The 15,649-nt window shown below is 36.9% G+C and overlaps 1 protein-coding gene across 7 annotated transcripts in view; it reads left to right on the top strand.

Moving 5' to 3' along the window:
- LOC127520625 (R3H domain-containing protein 1) overlaps positions 1–5,604 on the top strand; it is a 43,579-nt gene extending 37,975 nt beyond the window's left edge. For all 7 annotated transcript variants that reach the window (XM_051908925.1, XM_051908926.1, XM_051908924.1 and 4 more), the window contains 7 exons: positions 53–204; positions 343–446; positions 2,652–2,800; positions 2,886–3,033; positions 3,179–3,303; positions 3,461–3,545; positions 4,278–5,604. In XM_051908925.1, coding sequence (XP_051764885.1) covers positions 53–204; positions 343–446; positions 2,652–2,800; positions 2,886–3,033; positions 3,179–3,303; positions 3,461–3,545; positions 4,278–4,621 — 1,107 coding nt within the window. In that variant the 3' untranslated portion in view covers positions 4,622–5,604. The remainder of the gene's footprint in view (positions 1–52; positions 205–342; positions 447–2,651; positions 2,801–2,885; positions 3,034–3,178; positions 3,304–3,460; positions 3,546–4,277) is intronic.
- Positions 5,605–15,649: the final 10,045 nt, after the last annotated feature.

Genomic DNA, 15,649 nt, shown 5'->3' with positions numbered 1-15,649 from the left:
TTTTTTCGGTATCTGTGAGTGATTTTGATGAAGTGACGTGTGCATTTGGCAGGTGTCTGTGCAGCAAGGTTCTCAGAGCGTTCCGCAGGCAACCTATCAGCAACAGATCATGCTGCAGGGACAGACCAATCAGGTGCCAGCGCCCTCCGGCAACATGCAGGTGTATTACAGCATGCTGCCGCCAACACAACACTCTAGCATCAGGTAACACACACTGAGATGCATCCAGTGCATGTCAATGCATTTAAAAGTGCTATTTGCTTTCAACCAATCAGATTCAAACATCACTAAATGTGATAAGGCCTCTAGTGTGTCTCATGCGAACTTCCTGTGTGTGTTCAGCTCGACCGTTGGCTTCCTCCCGCCGCCGGGTTCAGAGCAGATGTCGTTTCCCCGAGCGCCCTCCCCCTGCGGCTCTCAGCCAATCACAGGCCAGCAGTGCACAGGTATCACAGCCTTTTTCAGTATATAACTATCCATAAGGTTTCAAATTAATATAAAATCAATTTAATAAATAAAAACAACATATTCCCGCACTTATGCACACGTGTGTGTGTGTGTGTGTGTGTGTGTGTGTGTGTATATATATTTTATTGTTTGTTTTTTCTAAATATTTCTTGATCATGCATGTAAACACTTTTTCTCTTTTTTTTTTTTTTTTTTTTTTTTTTTTAATTGTGAAAACTCAAACTCGCTTCTAAAGGTTAATGTTTATAGCTCAGTGTCATTTACTAACATAACAGCAGGTTTTTTTAATTAGATATTAAGTCTTCGCACATCTCTCGGTTAATAAGTTGAGCACATATAATGAGCTTTGAGCAGTTTATTTCTCATTTTCAAAATGTTTTACTTAGCCGTTTAATTAAATGTTGTTTACAATTCTTGTTTCTGCTCATGCCTTGCGGGCATCTGTAAAGAGTTCATCACACGTTTCAGAAGCTGCGAGAAGAATCAGTGTTTATTTGAATAAACCTCAGTGTTAATGAATGCTCAGCTGGTGTGTGTGTGTGTGTGTGTGTGTGTGTGTGTAGATGCGGTGATGATTATGTTGCTGAAGAAGAGGGTGTTTTTAATGAGGAAGAGGCGATACCCACACACTCTTTGACCTTTCACTGTTTAATAAAGTGCTTTAATTGGCCGGTGTGTGTTGCCTGGTATCGAATAATTCAGTAGCAAGCAGTGTATTTTCAACACCAATGATAAATATATATATAAATATATGTCTGCTATAGTGAAGCTCTTAAAGGTTAATAAGAATAATATTATGTGTGTGTGATAGTGCTATATGATATGTGCAATGATATTAAAAATAATAGAGAACAATGTGACGTCTAAAAGTTTTAATAAGTCATTGGTAACACTTTACAATGAGGTTCATTAGTTAACATTAGTTAACTACATGAACTGCACTTCTACAGCATTTATTTACCTTTATTAATGTTAATTTCAACATTTACTAATACATTAAAATCAAGTGTTGCATTTGTTAACATTAGTTAATGCACTGTGAACTAACATGAACAACTGGATTAACAAATACAGTAACAAATGTATTTCTCATGGTTAGTTCATGTTAATTAATACATTAACTAATGTTTAACTAATGAACCTCATCGTGTTCTTAAGTGTTACCAAGTCGTTTGACTGATGATTGACTTCGATCAGTATTAATAGTGCAATATATTTGTATAGAAATTATATTTATTATATATAATAAAGTATATTTTTTGTTTTATCTACTGTGTGCAATAGTACTATATAAGACATACAGAAAATATAATTATAATAATAGAGAACCATGTGACATTTATAAGTCTGTTTGACTGTATCAGTATTAGAGAAATGTATTCATATAAATATTAATATTTATTAAATAGTATAATTATTATTTTAATAATTTACACACACACATATATATATATATATATATATATATATATACACACACACTACCAGTCAAAAGTTTGGTAACATTACTATTGAATGAAGTCTCTTATGCTCATTAAGGCTGCATTTATTACATAATAAATACAGAAAAAACAATAAAATTGTGAAATATTATTACAATTTAAAATTATGGTTTTCTATTTTAATATACTTTAAAATATATTTATTTCTGTGATGCAAAGCTGAATTGTCAGCATCATTACTCCAGTCTTCAGTGTCACATGATCCTTCAGAAATCATTGTAATATGCTGATTTATTATCAATGTTGGAAACAGTTGTGCTGCTTAATATTATTTTATAACCTGTGATACTTTTTCAGGATTCTTTGATGAATAAAAAGTTAAAAAATATATAAGAGACTTTATGCAAAAACATTAAAAATAGTAATGTTTCCAAACTTTTGACTGGTAGTGTATATATACACACACACACACACAGTGTATATGTATTTTAAAAAAGTTAAACATTTCTATTTTATTGCATTCTGTAATTTAGATTATTAAAACATTACTGTTTTCATTTAAATTTTTACAATCCATAATATATATATATATATATATATATATATATAATCTTAAATTTTCTATTTTTATTATGCATATTATATATTTTAATATGTATTATAATCCCTTCACTTTTCCAGTGGTTTAAGTATGTACTGAAATCTGTAGCATGCATTGCGTCTCTGTGATGTGATTTTCAGCTGTGCCTCCACCGCCTCCTCCTGGTGGAGTGGTGATGATGCAGTTGAGCGTTCCTCCCAGCCAGCAGCCGAGAGCCCCATCTCCACCACACTGGAAACTAAACCGCTACTACAAACCCAGCGATCTTCCCCCACAGGACGCCACGCAGGTACAAACACCTGCGTCAGATCCCATGTGACGTCATTCTTGCATGACGCAACATACATGACCCCTCTCTCTCTCGCATTTTTTAGAATAATCCGCAGCAGCTGCTAAGCCCCTCCCCCTCTCCGGCGCAATCTCCTGTTCCCGCCCATCTGGCCAGTCTGAAGGGTCCTCGTCCTGGCCACGCCCCCTTTCCCATCATGCCCCAGTTTTCCCGCCCTTACGCTCCAGGCCAAGGTGAGCCAATCCGAGTGAATCTAAACCGACTAGCTCATAGCTGGTTATTTTTATTACATTTCTGGCACATTTTGGTATATATCTTAGTATATTGTGGTACATTTTGGTGTAAGTTTAGATTTGGTTCATGTTTGTGTGTTCACAGGTGATGGCAGGTATCCTCCTCTGATTGGGCAGCCGCTCCAGTATAACCCTCCCATCAGACCCCCACTAATGCACGGCTCTCATGTGGTCAACCACCACCATCATCATCATCTTCATCACCACCAGGTTGAACACACATACACACACACTGCTCTCACACTCATGTTCAGGTGATCTAACAACATTACTGTGCATCTACCGTCATCTTCATCACCATCGCCATGTTAAACATGGGTGTTTCTTGTTCTTCACGCACATCAGCTCACGTTCAGCTCTTTCTCAGGGTCCTGTGGGTATCCGGCACAGCGGCCGCAGTCGAAGACCCCCAAAGAAATCACTGTCTACTGACATGAGCACAGGAGAAACAGGTACGAAAATATGAATTATGAAAATACAGATAAATATTCAGTTAAGTAAAGATACATTTTGATACATTGCAATGATTAACCTGATCACTAAAATACAACTTTGCAACTAATTTAAAATATTTAGTCTGTTTTTGAAACATTTTCCCTTTTATTAAATGTTTTTATTTAGTTAAACCTTTGAGGACATTTTTAGCAAATTTGTATTGTACACGTTGGATGACGTATTGAATATTTTTAATCTTTTAATTTTAATGTAAAGTTAAATTAAGTGTGAAAGTGTTATGAAAGATTTTAGCATATATTCAGCATTGGAGTGTGTAAATATGTTCAAACTGTCTGTTTCAGTTTATTCTAAACAATGATTGAATTATCTTATTCAAAATTTAAAAAATAATAATTATAATAATTAATAACTATAAAAAATATTTTTTAATAGTAAAATGCTTTTGATAGAAGTATTCCTTTCAGTGTTTAGTTAAATGTGGAAATTATGGAAAAAGTACATTTTTCTGAATAAATACATAGATCTTATTAAAAAAAAAAATAAAAAAAAAATATATATATATATATTCAAATGTAGTGCAGTAAAATTAATTTAATTAAAAATTGTAATGAAATTTATTTTTGGAGCTGATCCTATATGTATGCATTGTATCACTATGATTTTTGTTATACACCATCAGTTTTTCAATAACATGTTTTTTTGTTTGTGTGTTTTTTGTGTGCATCCAGACACTGGCCGTGTTTTGGAGGTGACGGACCTTCCGGCTGGCATCACTCGAGTGGAAGCAAACTCTTTACTGGCAGAACTGAGCAAAGTTGGCGCTCTCATAAAATGGCTGCCCGAACCTCCATCCCCCAACCAATCAGAGGGAACGGACGTTACGAACTCTGGCCCTCCTAAACCGCCCCCTCACGACCTGGCGTCCACGTACACCATCCTGGCCTTGTTCCCGACGAAATATGCGGCGCAGAGCGCGCTTCAAAAACTCAACAGCTCCATCACCAAATTTAAACTGAGAACTAGCAAGGGACATAATGAACAGCACACGCTCGCCAGATCCAGCTCTCAGTGAGGCCGTGTCCCTCCCTCTCTCCACCAATCACCACCATTGCCTCAGACTCAATTCCTGCCATTTCAGTCACGCTTTCCTGGTTTTGTTTGTTTTTTGTTTGTTTGTTTTTGCACCACTATGGTTTGATCCAAACGGGTTTGTTACTTTCGAATGGGGTTTTCACGCTAGTTTGTTTAAAAAAAAAAAAAAAAAAAAAAAAAAAAAGAGAGAACATTTCGAATGTTGTAGTTGAATTGTTCTTTCACGGTTTCAGAGGAAATTGAATTATCTAGCTTTGTTATTTAAACAAAACCGGAGAATGTTGTTTGGGTTTTTTTATTGCAAATGTCACAAAACACATCATAATGTTCTTACGAAATTTTTGGCCATTTTTTTGTTAAACGAATGGAAACAAGCAACTAAACATGTTACAACTGACCCATGAACAAAGACGGGACACAAGGGAAAACTTCGACCTGTGCCTTTGAGCAGGGACGCGTTGTTTACACTGAACAATGACTAAGCCAGAAAAACAACGTCCAAAAATTTGTAATTTATACTGTAGCCGAATCCAAATAAGCGAGTCATTTTTTTTTTTTTTCCTTCAGCCGAGTGCCAGTTTTTGGCTCTCCAGTATGTGTACTGAGTGTTTTTGAATTTTTAACTTAATTTAAACATTGATGGAAATGACACAGTGGCCAAACAGAAGATTTTACCGCTTTCCTTCTCATTTTCTGTCTTTGGGGCGAAGGACAACAGTCCATTTATGGGTTTTTAGAATTCTTATCTTATTAAAAGTCACTGGAATAAAGGTTTGCACTCTCTCTCTCTCTCTCTCTCTCTCTCTCTCTCTCACATCTCTTTCCCCTTTTTTCTTGCATTTTTTTCCCCCTTATTTTATTTTGGTTGTGAGATGTGTGGACTATGAAAGGCTGTAAAATGTTTGCTGGAGCAAGTTGTTTTTATCTCAGTTTGAAACCAATAAATGTTTACACATAACGTTTTTTCATGTCCTAAATGTTTTTATTGGCTATCGCGAGGGGAAATGAAATAAATTTTTATGTTCTGTAAGCAATTTTTTTTTTTTTAAACATTTATTTCAAATACATTTTATAATTACATGTAAAGTGTAATTATTAAATATTTTATTAACATATATTTTAACATATTTTATAAATTTTAATTATATATATATATATATAGTATTTTATTCCCAATTTATATAAACCGTTTATATATAATTATATGCATCCTAAATTTAAAATTAAAAAATATCTTTTATTTATTGATTACTTAATATATTTTATGAATTTGAATTATATACTATTTAAGTTAGACTAAATTAAAGAAGAAAACATATAATAAAAACTTGTGTTAAATTAGTGTGCTGTTATAGTGCATTGTGGGTATTAAATGTCTTAGGTCCATCTAAGCTGGTGCAATTAATTCCATGTCAAAACTGAGCTCTTTTGGTATACTGGGTTTCCTGTGAAAACGACCAAAACAAAACATTAGGTGAAATCTGAAAAGTATGTTTGTTATAATAAATGACAATAGTTTTAGTTCTTCTAAAGTAGACCTCTTTAGTACACCTCTAAAAGAATCACATGTCTGTTTTGATCCATTATACCAATATATGTATATTATGTATCCACAGTGCATCTCTCTAATAGTGATGTTTGCATTTTGGAGCCTCACAAAATGTGTTGTTGTTGTTCTAGAGTTATTTTTTTCCCCCAAAGGTTTGATCAGCTGTTGAAGGACAGAGATTTAGCCTGGTAAGTCTTGCTTTTCAAGTTAGCCCATAAATGTTTACATTTATGCAGAGCAGATCTTTTATCCAAACCAGTTTACACTGCATTGAAGGTATCAGTTTCTCAGTGATCAGAAGTCATGATTTGAGCTACAGACACAATTAAGCGATGATTGATTCCTGAAGATTCAGGGGAGAACAGGGTGTGTACCAAACATAAAGATAAGTGGCAAGATTGGTTCCCAATGCCAAAATCAACGCTCTGATTAAAAGAGAGAATTACTTATCAAAACAGTGAAAAAGACGTTAATAGAGAAGTGGAAATAAAAGTAATTGGGGGTAAGTTAAGGTAGAATATTAGAGTAGGGGTAGACGCCATTTTGAATTGAACGGGGATGAATACGAGGCTGTGATTGATAGACACGCGCTGTATGAAGGTACTAGCATGTAATTTTCACAACTCAGAACTTTCAAAATTATTTCGTAGAGTTTTGTCTATATTGAACGCACTGTAATCCTATCCCTCACAGCCTCTTTTTCATTCCTGTCAAAAATAATTCGTTAGTGTACAAAATAACCACTTTTTTTTTTTTTTTTTTAAAGGATAGTTATTTATTCATTTATAACTATCATGCTTTTGGCTAAAATGGCTTTAAAAACGTCCAATATTGACCAGGACAAAATACTGCAATTTCTCAAACACCATACATGCGTTCAAAACGGTATAATGACGTTATAACGTAAATAACCGAAACACACGCATGTGCTATATAAGCAGAAAACAGGTGAGGTAAAGACGCTAAGAGAATATCTATATTATATAATATAGCCTATATTGTTCTTGTGCTTGTGATAAGTTGCTAAATGCTGTCAAAGTTCTTGACCCTCATTCTTGAATCCAGATCCACAAAGACGGATGTTTATTCATCATGGAGGCTCACAAAACTCCACGAAGACCTGCTCAGACAGGCTGCGGAGACAAACAGGATGTTCAGTCAAGCCCAGATTACACCGGGGGATCCGCGGAAGTTTTTGTTCACATGCCTGTCTGATATCAAACAAACACGTGCTTTCATTCAGACATCCAGCGGAAGAGCCTGACAGAATGTGGGCGGTTTAACGGAGCAGCTCTTGAACTGAACTGATGATGCAGGTACACGCTTCTGTGTGTCTGACGCGGAAACTTTAACCTGGGATTTTAAAACAGGAAATGCTGATGAATGTGTTTGAAAGGTCTGTTAGCATTATAAACGACTATACAACAGTACCACAGTCAGAAGTGCATATAGGGGTCAATGACAAATAAAGATGTCAGAGTTGATAAAAAGGAGAAAGCGTTTAAAAATCTTGTTTAAACGTGCCATGTTCAGAGAAATGTAGTTTTTTAATTAAATAACATCACACATCAAGTAAGAATAAAATAATTAAATTTATGTGTGTGTGTGCGTGTGTGTGTGTGTATATATATATATATATATATATATAATGCATATGCATATTTTACTATTTTAAATATTTCATAAAATATAACAAAATCTGATAATATCTGCATTTTATGATTTTATATAAATGAACGCATGTATAATATAATTAACAATAATCATATTTTAATAATTTCAATGTTTTAAAACATTTTTATTGTTTTAAAAGAAAATAAAAGAATTAAGAAATTTGATAATAATAATAATAAAAATAATAATAAAAGACTATGCCAAACTAATAATATTTTTAAATATTTCATCATTATTTTGCCTATATTACATAGACCCAAAATCTTAAATTTACTTTTAATACTTTTAAAAACGTTATCAAAGACATTTTGGTAATTTCGGAATAACAATTGAATAACTTATAATAAAAAAAAAATCGAGAATCATGTCATTGACCCTTAAACAAAATAGATGCACTATACCTATCCACCTATTTATGAATCAGAAAGCTACAATAGAGAGACTAGACAGAAGAAAAGAGCTGAATTCAGAGGCACGCAGTACATTATACTGTAACTCTTCAACGAAACACCAGAGGACGCCATTGTACTAACATTGAGACGTTACACCGCTGTTTACTGCATAGGCTACTGCACACTAAATTGTACAGGAATAATATGAGAAACTGTAGCAGTAATTGTTTCACGCGATATTTTATTGTTACACGACGTTGCATGTTTAATTCAGCGCGTGACGCCCGTCATTAAATACAGATATTTTGTGTTTTTAATGTAATGTTGTGTTAACCTGTCTTAACTTTTGGCAGCAGAATCGCATAATGAGTCACGAAGGACATCGATCCAGCTTATTCATCACATCGATGGATATGGTAGCTATATATTTAAGTATGTTCTGCTTTGACAAATGAGTCATTATGGCCACTTTTATTTTCTAATATCATAGAAATGCAGTACTAGTATCTTTCTCAAACACATTTAAGAATCATAATCTTTGTTTAGGCTGTTTTATTATGTCTGTGTTTGGCTCATTTACATGTGATTAAGACAGTAGGTGTTGGATACAAACGACCTCATCACTCAGAACTAATAAGATTTTAATAACACCCCATTATTAATTGTCATAACAGTTTTGTGACTTAAAATTGTCTTTCCATGTTCTAAATATGCTGTTTTTCTTTTACAAATTACACTAAAGCTAAAACTAAATTGTATATTAGGATCATAAATGGGTAATATCACTGTTTATATGAGCACAAAGTGTTTAAACCTCTATTCCCTGGTTTTCTGTCATATAATTGATGCCAGATGGAGAATTTGTCAGGACAAAATATGGGGCAGCGGCTCCCTGCCAGTCGAGAGCAAGTGTGTGTCCCGCATAAATTAAGCGACAAGCCTGTCTTGCCATTATAGCAGGTGTCAGGAAAGATGTTTGCATGGGACGAGATCAGAAAAGCGATGTTTAGAGCTCAGAATAATTGGTTTGGGCCCGGACGGTGTTCACGGTCTGTATTTTTCAGGATTGAAGTGTTGTTTATTTGGATTTGATGGATAGTTGTGCCACGCCAGTGGCTGTGGGCCCAGAGGAAGAGGACGAGGGTGTGATGACAGACCAGCTGTCGTACGCGCTCCTGTCGGTCAGAGCCAATGGCAGGACGTGTTTCTACATGCCCAGACATGTTCACCTGATACTCAGTGTGGCCGGCGTATTTCAGTTCTCACTGATAAAGATGATAGAAACGCTTAAATAAAAAATCACATTTGAAATTCACCTTATATTCTTGTAATTATGAGAGAGAGAGACAGACAGATAGATAGATAGATAGATAGATAGATAGATAGATAGATAAATAGACTGAACCTGTCGTTGTAATCAGTGTAGTGCTTTAGCTTCACCAGATAATTACTTGTAGCTTGACCCTCTGTGACCCTGTTGACCTTTGACCCTGGTTCCACAGGGGTCACATGTCAACTGTCCACCTTGCTGCAGGACAGCTCAGGCATCTTGCTCACAGCTGTCCAGAAGCGTGCATTTCAGCACGCAGCTGAATATCAAATTCAGTTTAGAAATAGACTGTTATGTCTTTAATAAGATAAATATTGTCATTTGAAAAATGAACCACATAAAAAACAAAGCTAGGAAACTGACTCTTTGTTGACCTCAAAATAAAAATTAAACATAATTTTTTTTTTTTTTTTTTTATAGAGATAAAGAATAGATAACATCTATCTGTCTGTCTATCTATCTATCTATGTATCTATCTGTCTGTCTGTCTATCATAGGTCCATCAGTCTGTGCTCTGTGACTCTCAAATACTGTTACAAGCCCTTCATCGGGCCACTCCATGTTGCCATAGCAACGTGATGGAAGCCATCCCAGCTATACAATTTTAAGGGGGAGGGGGGTAATCATAAGAGGTTTAGGGCCAATATTGGACACAGAAATAACCCCCGCGCGCACACTCCAGTGCCGAGGGTCCTGTTGTTCGGGGGCCTCTCCTTCACTCTGGGGGTCTTTCATCTCACTCAAGGCCTCCACCCCATTGATATGTTTCTCCCTCTCTCAAATGTTGAACAACCATTGCTGCCCCCACCATCATCCTAATTGCTTTTGTCTGTCCAAGGCTCTCATCATTTCTCCATTTCTTTGACTTCCTCTCCAACATTTTTGTCCCTTTTCAAAACCAGTAGATTCTTTGTGCTGTAGTCCCCTTTTTTCTTTAAAAAAAAGAATCAGATATGGACATGGGGCCTCTCGGATGATTGTGTAGGTCAGAGGTCTTAATTCACTGTTCCTGAAGGTAACCAGCAGAAAAAACGTATTGTTAATTTATTATTTATTTACTCACATTGATTTTTGAAGGGAGAGGTCGCACTTAACTGCAGAAAGGACATTAAAGGTTTTAAAAATCAATATTTGCGTTAGGTTGTGGAAATTGCCTTTGGTGCTTTTATATATATATATATATATATATATATATATATATATATATATATGTATATATAAAATGCTTATTCAGTGCTTCAGATTGCCTTGGCTTTGTGCGGTGCTGCCTTAGAGTTTGGACAAAATTAGGAGTACCTTCTGTTTTGAGACACCTTTATGTAAGGCGAATATTGATCCCTGCTATGAATTGGGTAGAGTGTGCGACCACACAGGGATTTGCGCCAAAGTAAAGTGACAGCTGACTTGATGATGTGAAGCAAATAGTTAAAGTTCATGTTTTTGTCCTTGAAATACTATAATACTGTAATAGTTAAAAGACATAGCTAAAAGTGAGACTATGTGTATCGTAACTGTATTATTCTGCTTGGTAAAAATGTATTATCAAAGTTCCTTTAAGACAAGTCATTTCACTCGGCGGCCATCTTTGAAACGCCTCTCGGGCATTCAAGTGCAGCTCTTATCTCTTTGAATGGGGAAACATCAAATTTTCCAAAGCTGTTTGCCAAGTTTTCGATTAAATTTCATATTTGAAATCAATGAAATCTGACAACAACTGTCTCATAAATTTTGTTTCTAAACGCTCAAATCATGACAAAAAATGGTATTTTTCAGGCTGGATCAAGCTAATGCGCATGCGCAGTTGTAAGCGCGCGTCTTTATAGGAAGCACACGTCTGTTTCTGTAGGAACCGGAGCTTCTAACGGCCACTGCAGTGACGCGATGACTACCAATCAGCGATTGGCTCTTATTTAGAAGGCGGGACTTAGTTCGTATTGCGCGTCACACTTTCTCCCATTTAAAACAATACGAGTGACACGTCTTGTGTTATTCTATAGTCTTTGGTATTATGCAGTAACTTACAATATTGCTCTGAGCGTGTGACCGTGATTCGTGCGCATACATGTCAGTCAGTGTGGCATCGCATGTCAAGTTCGTAGAGAGCTTTATTAAGTCCATTTTAAATTCTGATTTCGGCCGCCTCTGGAATAGGTCAACTCATAGATATTACCCGAGACGTTCAAGTAAATCCGCTAGAAATTCGCACTAATTCAAAGATGTGCATTTATTGCATGGACGGAGAAAGCACGGGCGCCTGCAGGATTTCATCTGACTGTACGCACAAAGGGTTTTTTATTTAACACTAAAAAGTTAATTAAGCATATATAGTCTAACTATTACGCACCTTTCGGACCATCAGTGACAACAACGGTATCACAGAACGAGTGTAGCCTACTCTATCTCTAGACGTTTTAAACATTCTGAAAACTCCAAAAAGCAACAAAATTGTCAGACATCCATTTAGCGCATGTTCACGAAGGAAAACAACTGAAAAACAGCGCTGGTTGTTCTCTCGATACTGTATGTTTGTTTTACTGACTGAGAAATCACTTCAGGTGATTCAGTGAGAGAGCAGTCCAAACAGATGCGAGTGGATTCAGACCGTTTTGCAAACACGTTTGACCAGTTCAAAATTTAGAACATAGGCTAATTTAAGCATCAAAAATATGTGTGCATTTCAGTTACACAGCTGTTAAAGTGAATGTACGAAGCGGAGCAAACTTTTTTCTTAAATATCCACAATACAAACAAATTGTTCATCACTACAGCAACAGTAGACCCCCGTTACTATAGCAACACCCCCCTCCCAAACCGGGCCTTGCACATCAAGTTCGCTCAAGGCCTCGCACCCCCTTGCGACGGGCATGGGTAGAGTTATTAGGTTGGTCCTGCTCTCACTCAGGTCCTCTTTTTGGGGTAAATGCACTTGCTGCAGCCACTGTCTCAATGTGCAACGGCAGGTCACAGATCAGCTGCAGGGGCTGCAATTTATCTGCTGTGGTTACTCTACCTGCCATATCTCTCTATCTTTCTTTCTCACGAGCCATGACGGTTTTTCAATAGGTTTGATAAATTAAATGATTGATAGATCAGAGGTAGTTTGAACATCTTCTCCTCTCAGGTTTTGATAGATGCAATCCCCCAGGTGCTGGTGTTTATTGGACTGAGTGATGGCACACTCTCCTCATTGCCTCAGTTTTTTTCCACTCAGTCTGCACGGAAATCCCGCAGAGGAAAAAAGAGAAATGAAACTGTTCCCTGAGGTAACAGATGGGTAAAGATGATAGGAACCATTTCTTTCTGGGTCGTAATACATCTAAAAGTCCATATATCAAAAGCACATACAAATGTCCTGAAGCCCTTCACAACAATACAGCTCCTGAAGTTTATACTGCTTTCCTAACAGCTTTTGGCTCAATCAACCACCTCTCCAGAAGAGATTTCATCTGAGACATCACTAGTTGCTTGGAAAACAGCTCCCACTGATGCATTTGCAGGCAACTGGCAGCTGGCCTGGATGGACAGGATTTTCCTGCTATGCTAATGTCCATAGCTGCAGGCTAACAGTTCTAGTATAATGATGCTAACACGCCAAAGCCATATGGAAAAACAAAGGCAGGAGTTTTACAGAGAATACCAAGCACAGTATGCATCAGTACAAAGGGGTGTGATTCAGATGACAGATTTTAATGAGAATTCCTGACAGAGCACAAACACATTTTGGCATTTTGTTTTGCCATACAAGGTACGACTAGAACATGTTTGGAAAGGATTGCAAGCTTACGACTTAGCAGATGTGTTTCAGTGCACGGTGTATACATATAAAATATGGTTATTTAGCATTTTTAATTAAAGTTTGTGTCAAATATCTACATTGGAAGTGCGATCAAATAGAAAATGATAACATTGTGGCTGTAATTTCTTCGGAAATGTGAGGTAGTCTACATAGTATAAGCCTACTCTTGTGTAATTCACATTTTGACTAAACAAACAGGAAATTTGGGTATTTCATGCTTATAAAAAATTAGCATATTGCGCAGAGTATTACAACTGCAGAAATGGTAAATGTAGCATCTGAAAAATGTGCCTCTGAAATCGCATACTAAGTAGTACATTTGATGAGGAACGAACCTCTCGACTGCTAAAAGAGTATATTCTATGTAGTATGAATGAAATCTGGATGTACTACATCCGCCATGTTCTCATTGTCATGTGACTTGTGGAGTCAGTTGTGTCACTTCACTGCAATTAACAAATCCTGTTTTGTGGCCTCATGGGATAGTAAAGTGTTTATCAGATGCGCACTTTGGAATCTCGTAAGTCATCCGCGTTTTTTTTATCTACCATTTTATGAATACGTATTCGGACTTACTACTCCTTTCACACACTGTTTTTCACCTACTATATAGTAGGAAAGTAGGTATATTTGGTCGCAGAGATTTTTTTTTTCTCGTTAGCAATAGTCTCATTAGTCATTGCAACAAAAACAACCTATGAGTGTTAAATATTGACACAATATGGAGTAACGGACCTTGGCCAGTAGGAGCCATGCATGTAAACCTCAGTCCCCTTATCTCAAGAGGCGCTCTAGCGACTGATGCTAGAGACTGTGGCCTTTAGCCTCCTTGTTAGAGCACCCGACTCCATGCAGGTGGACCCGGGTTCGAGTCCTGCTTAGAGTGGGTGGTTCGAATAGGAGGGGTTAAATTGGTGCCATGTCCCGGATGGGAGTGAGGTTTAGAGGGGTGAGTGTAACAGACGTTAGCCAGTAGGAGCCATGCGTGTAAACCTCACTCACCTGATCTAAAGAGACACTCTAGCATCTGATGCTAGAGACTGTGGCCTTTAGCCTCCTTGTTAGAGTGCCCGACTCCCATGCGGGCAGACCCGGGTTCGAGTCCTGCTTAGAGCGGGTGGTTTGAACAGAAGGGTTTACAGTGGCACAACACTTAGGCTGAAATGTTATGCTAAAACCATATTCACAAAACAAACTTCAAGATTAAAGTGATAGGTAAGGTAAGGAAAGGTAATTTGATTAGGGTCAAGTTAAGACACGTGTTGAAAACACGTTACAGCCTACAGTTCTTTAGGGTACTTTTCTGAGTAAAAAGTTTCAGTGCATATTTAAAACGGCGGTGTTTTGGTGACTTGCAGTTTGCTGTTGTAATGTTTTCTCCCAAATGGTCTGTAAATGGGACAGAGTTATTAAAAGTACTCCTTATATGAGTTTAAAAGCAGCAAGCAACAGCGCGTATTTGCATAAAAGCATCATTTTTGCGTGGTTCATCTCTCTTGAGGCTGGTTCTGTGTGTGTGCTGTTCATAAGGTGTCTCTCAGAACTATTAGCCCATGGAAAAAAGAAACATTAAGAGTTCTGTTATTTATCACGAGCAAAACTCGCCCACGCAGCGGCACCCTCACATGTACACAGAATTCATAACTGCAAATTCAATAAATGATTATATGCTTGCTAATTGGCCTATGATTAAATATTCGGTGTGAGAGAGTGAGTGCTACTTGGGGAGAAGTTAATGGCTGACATGTTGTCCATACCTATTTTTGTTAAAAGAAAATGTAACGTAAGACTAGATCTGTAAACTTACTTTTGGATTGATTCATTTAGCAGATGCTTTTATAATTCAAGCCATTCTGTTGCTTAAATGTAAGGTTTGCACTGACAGTTTTTGCTCTCAACAACATCTTTTTGTGGGTGGGTCCCACACAGGAGGGCCTTAGGGGGTCCCAGCCCTAGTAATTGGCCTTGGCCCAGGCCCCGGGACAGCTTTCCCGGTTGTCCCCCGCTGTTGATGGCCCAGATTGGATGTTGCAAGAGCCAAGTGACCAAATGTTTGGAGATAATCCAGAAATTGTTGTATTGGCTTATATATTTGGATTGAAACATGGATTGTCCAGCCATAGCTTTGGAACAAACACTCAACCTTAGAAATTATTATAGAATTTTTGTGGAAACTATGCTGCTATTTCTGATGTTTTATTTGGTTTAGGAACAATATGTGGCAAAGACCAAAGTAAGGTATCCATTAAGCCTGGCAATCATCTGAA

This window comes from Ctenopharyngodon idella, chromosome 10 (genome assembly GCF_019924925.1).
Source record: "Ctenopharyngodon idella isolate HZGC_01 chromosome 10, HZGC01, whole genome shotgun sequence".
NCBI classification, from domain to species: Eukaryota; Metazoa; Chordata; class Actinopteri; order Cypriniformes; family Xenocyprididae; genus Ctenopharyngodon; species Ctenopharyngodon idella.
This window is presented reverse-complemented; position numbering and strand designations above follow the sequence as displayed.